This window comes from Numenius arquata, chromosome 9, assembly GCF_964106895.1.
Source record: "Numenius arquata chromosome 9, bNumArq3.hap1.1, whole genome shotgun sequence".
NCBI classification, from domain to species: Eukaryota; Metazoa; Chordata; class Aves; order Charadriiformes; family Scolopacidae; genus Numenius; species Numenius arquata.
Window position 1 is genome coordinate 26,886,860 of NC_133584.1, and position 4,218 is coordinate 26,891,077.

The 4,218-nt window shown below is 58.7% G+C and overlaps 1 protein-coding gene across 1 annotated transcript in view; it reads left to right on the forward strand.

The window, feature by feature from the left end:
- The first annotated feature begins 3,676 nt into the window (after positions 1-3,676).
- MSL2 (MSL complex subunit 2) overlaps positions 3,677-4,218 on the forward strand; it is a 16,773-nt gene continuing 16,231 nt past the window's right edge. The window contains exon 1 of the mRNA XM_074153781.1: positions 3,677-3,818. Within this exon, the coding sequence (XP_074009882.1) occupies positions 3,677-3,818 (142 nt within the window). The remainder of the gene's footprint in view (positions 3,819-4,218) is intronic.

Here is a 4,218-nt window from a genome sequence, read left to right on the forward strand (position 1 = left end):
AGAAGTTGGACATGTGAGAGGAATCACACATTAAGCCCTTCTTTCTGCCACTTTTTCGGCAGAGAAGAGGGGATGGCTACCGAAGGTTACTTCCACTGGCCCAGGAAATAGCTCACTGAGTGTTTCAGGGCTTGCTCAGTATTAAGCACATATCACTGGCTGGAGAGGCAGACAAGCAGTGAGAACACTAGTGCCACAAGGCTTTTAGTATCAGGGAGCTGCAAAAGTGGCTACTGCACAGGGGAAGGTGAGCCAGGAGCAGTTATTTGTCACTAGCAAGAAACACAGTGCCACAATACCTGAACAAGAAGAGCAGAGCAGGTCCAGCAACAGTAACAAGCAAGCACAGTCGTTGCCAGACGACCACAGCAGCAAGGCAAGCCCAAGGTCAAAGCAGGAAGTCAGCAGGCCAGGAAAGGGCAGCGTAGTTCAGGAAAAGGCAAGGTCTCATGCCTAAAGGCAGCTCCTAAAGCACAGCAAAGAAGACCCTGATGAAACTTGTCACAGCTTGGCTATTTCTCAGCAGCTTGATCCAAGGCCACACAGCTGCACCACATCAGAGCTGGCCTGATGCACAGGCAGGCAGCCAAACCCCTGATAGCAGAGAGAAGAGGTTACCGAGCCTCTTGGTGCACTCAAGACCCTAATATTTAGTCTTACCACTCTATTTGTCCTAGTGATCACAAACAGCTGAGGACCTAACCCAGTCTGTTTGGATAGTGGGACTCATTCTCCAGAATAGTGATACTGATAGAGTAGAAGAAACAATCAACAGAGGTAGGAAAAATTTTATCTGCTTCTTGGACAGCACTATTAGAAACATGGACCCTCAGCTCAAGAGTCTGACAAGAAGAAAAGTCAAATTCAGCAGATCAGCCAGCAATATTGGGGAAAATAAAAGCACTATGGGCTTCCTCTGGTCAGAAGGGTATGACCTTGAGTCTTGCTACTCTTGCAATTTCATATTCAGTTATTAGCATAATTTTCAAGAGTAAGATTTACTTGCCATTCTAGACAGTTTATATTATCTGTTCTTGCAGATTGCAAGTTGTTCTTAGATGGAATCCAAACCTACTTACTTAGCTGTATCAGTGAATGTCAGGATAGTGCAGGTTACTACTGTGGATGGAGATACTGAGGTTTGGAACACTGCTGATGGCAACTGCTGAATCCAGCTCGTGCACGATACCCCAAAGGAGCGTATCTCAGAAATCAGACAAAGCTAGTAAAACTCTTTGGATGTTGGGTGTCACCTTAGTTCCTTGCATAACAGCCAGAGCAGCGTGAGATACGGTTGGGAGGGGTTGGGATGAGAGTGTTCAGGACACACTGTGTTTGGAGCTTGGCAGAGGATGTGATATAGGGAGGTGTATATGAGAACGTGCACTTGGTGGGAGATTGCTTGAATGTTACTTCAGTTTTTTGGCTTGGTTCAGCATATGAGGTGTTTGGCAGTAAACTGAAGAAGGAATTGGGCATTTTACAGGTTGGCAGTAAGTTGAAGAAGGAATTGGGCATTTTACAGGCAACATACATGTAGGCTGAGAGTGAGAATGAAGAAGCTGTGCCAGGAAATGAAGTCAGGTTAGAGACTGAACATCTGCAAGGAGTTATGATCCGGAGATGGTATACTGGGTGTTTGCTGGGGGGTCAGAAAGGAGATGGGGATGGTGGTGTATGCATACTAATCTGGGAGATGCACTGAGTTGAGCACACAGGGGCTGTACATGGGGTGTGTGAAAACAGTGTCAGGTGGGGAACGAGCTGTACAGCTTGATGAGGGCCAGAAGTGCTAAATGTGTAGTTGGAGGCAAGACCCAAATTCCTGTATTTTGTATGCATACTCGTTTTGAGTTGGGCTGGAAAGCTGGGGAGATTTATGAAGAGAACAAGGAACGAAAAATACAGGTGAAACTCTTTGGTTAGTTTAACATGGGCAACTCTAGGTGAACACAGAGAGGGACAAGTGGGAAAAAGGAGAGGTTCTATCAGACAGTTCCCCAAAAGGCCAAACAGAGAAGCAGGGAGAGGGCTGCCTTGATGGCACTGGCAGTGTTGCAACACAGGATCCAGACGTGTGGAGAATGGCTGCAGTGGTGCTCACAGTGGAAGTATCAGAAGTTCCTTCCATATGTCCCCAGTGATCTAAAACCTGGAGAAACTAAAAAAAAATAATAAAAAAAATCCCCCCTATGCCTGTATCTTGGTCGTACCTGCCCCAAGCCTGTGGATCCACTGCTGTGTCAAACGCTGGGGTCTCCAGAGCACTGGTTTGGGCAGCAAGAACACTTGTCACAATCATCTGTCTACACATCGGTGTGTGGGCAGCTGGTGTCCACCCAAACCGCATCTGCTCCTGTGCCAGATCTTCAAAGAACTTCATAGGCCCTGCAGCTCTCTCACTTTGAAGGCAGACACACTGCAGTTGTTCCACGCTGGGTGGACGGGGGGACAGTTGGTACCCCGGAGCCTCACGCCCAGACTGAGGTATTCTGACAAGCCTGGCTGCAGCTTCCAGGACGGCTTGAGGCAGAGGCGGGCTCCGATTCCTCAGCTCGAGAAGCGAGCAGAGGCGCTCGCCATGACAGGAGCACCAAGCAGTGACCGCGCCCAGCCGCTCTAGAGGCCACGGCCGCCCCTGAGGTAGCGGCCGGGAGCGCGGGGGAAAAGCCTAAACGCCCTCGGGCACGGGGCAGCCGTCCCCGCCCGCCCGCCGAGGGAGCAGCGGCGGCCCGCCCTCCGCGGGGCCGGCCTGGCGACCGCCCTGAGGCGAGGGCGACCGTTGCGGCGCGCGCGCGCTCCCCTCTCCCTCAGGCCGAGGGCGGCAGGGCAGCCCCGCGGCGGCGCGCCCGGCCCCCCACTAGAGGGCGCTGCGCTCCCCCCTTGCTCCCCACCCCCCCCGCCCCCACCCCTCCCCGCCCCGCGCCGCGGGATGGGCCCCCGCTGCGGGGAGGGAAGCGTCCCGGCCGCGCATGCGCAGTGCCGGGCGCCAGACGGCAGCGGCGATGGCTCCGCAGTGACGGTTGGAGCTAACGGTCGCTATTGACATTGCGGCGCGGATCGGGGCGGCCGACCCTGCCCCGCTCAGCGGCGCCCGCCCCGCGGCCGCCCGGCCAGCAGCCACCGGCCCCGCGGAGGAGGCGGCGGCGGCGCCGCGGTGATGCGGCCGCGCTGAGGCCCAGGTGCATCCGCCTCCCTCCCTCCCTCTCTCCCTCCCCTCCCTCCCTCCCTCCCCCGCCGCCGGATCGGGCAGCGCGGCCCGGCCCGCCGCCGCCCTGAGCTGGCTTCGCCGTTCCTCCCTGCGGCCGCCGCCATGGCGGGCCGCCGCTGAGGAAGCGTCGGCTCGGAGGGGAGGGCGGCCCGGCATGGCCCGCCGCCTGGAGTAGCCGCGCCGCCGCCTCCTCCCTGCGCTGTGCGGCTGCGGGCGGGCTGAGGCCGCTGCTCGGGAGCGAGGCCCCGCTGGAGGCGGAGGAGGAGCCAGCGCGGCCCCTCTGACAGGGCCGCCGGGCCGCCGCGGCCTCCGCGCTGCCGCCGCCGCGCGGCTCCAGGTGGCCCCGGACCAAGGTGACACCCGGCCTGCCGCCCCCGCCCCGGGGCCACCTGCCCCCTCGGCCGGCACGGCCTCGGCGCCGCGCTTTCTTCTCACCCCGGAGCCGGCGGCGTGCGAGCGGCTGCGATGAACCCGGTGAATGCCACTGCTCTCTACGTTTCAGCGAGCCGCCTGGTGCTCAACTACGACCCTGGGGATCCCCAGTCCTTTACCGAGATTAACAAGCTCCTGCCCTACTTCAGGCAGTCCCTCTCCTGCTGCGTTTGCGGTGAGGATCTTTCTTTTGTTCCCTGCACAATGAGCCTCCCCCCCCTTCTCCTCCCCTCCCCGGGCGGGCTTCGCCGGTGGGACCGCCGCGGCGGGGCTGGGCCGTGTGTCCCCCGTCGTCGTCCGTTCCCCCCCAAGGGCCGGGCTCACCCACAGAGGCGGCCCGGGAAACTTCTCCTCAGGATTTTCGCCCCGAACCCCCATGCCGTTACCGGGGGTGGGGTTGGGAGGGCGGCGGGGACCCACGTGTGTTGGGAGGGAGGGAGAGAGGGGGGGGGGGGGGGGGGAGACACAAGTTGGGGACGTTGGAGTGGAAAAACCAGCCCGAATTTGGGGGGGGGGATGAAATCTGCGGGCGACGCTGGTGGGAAAGCGAGAATGGCGTTAGGGATTGAATAGCC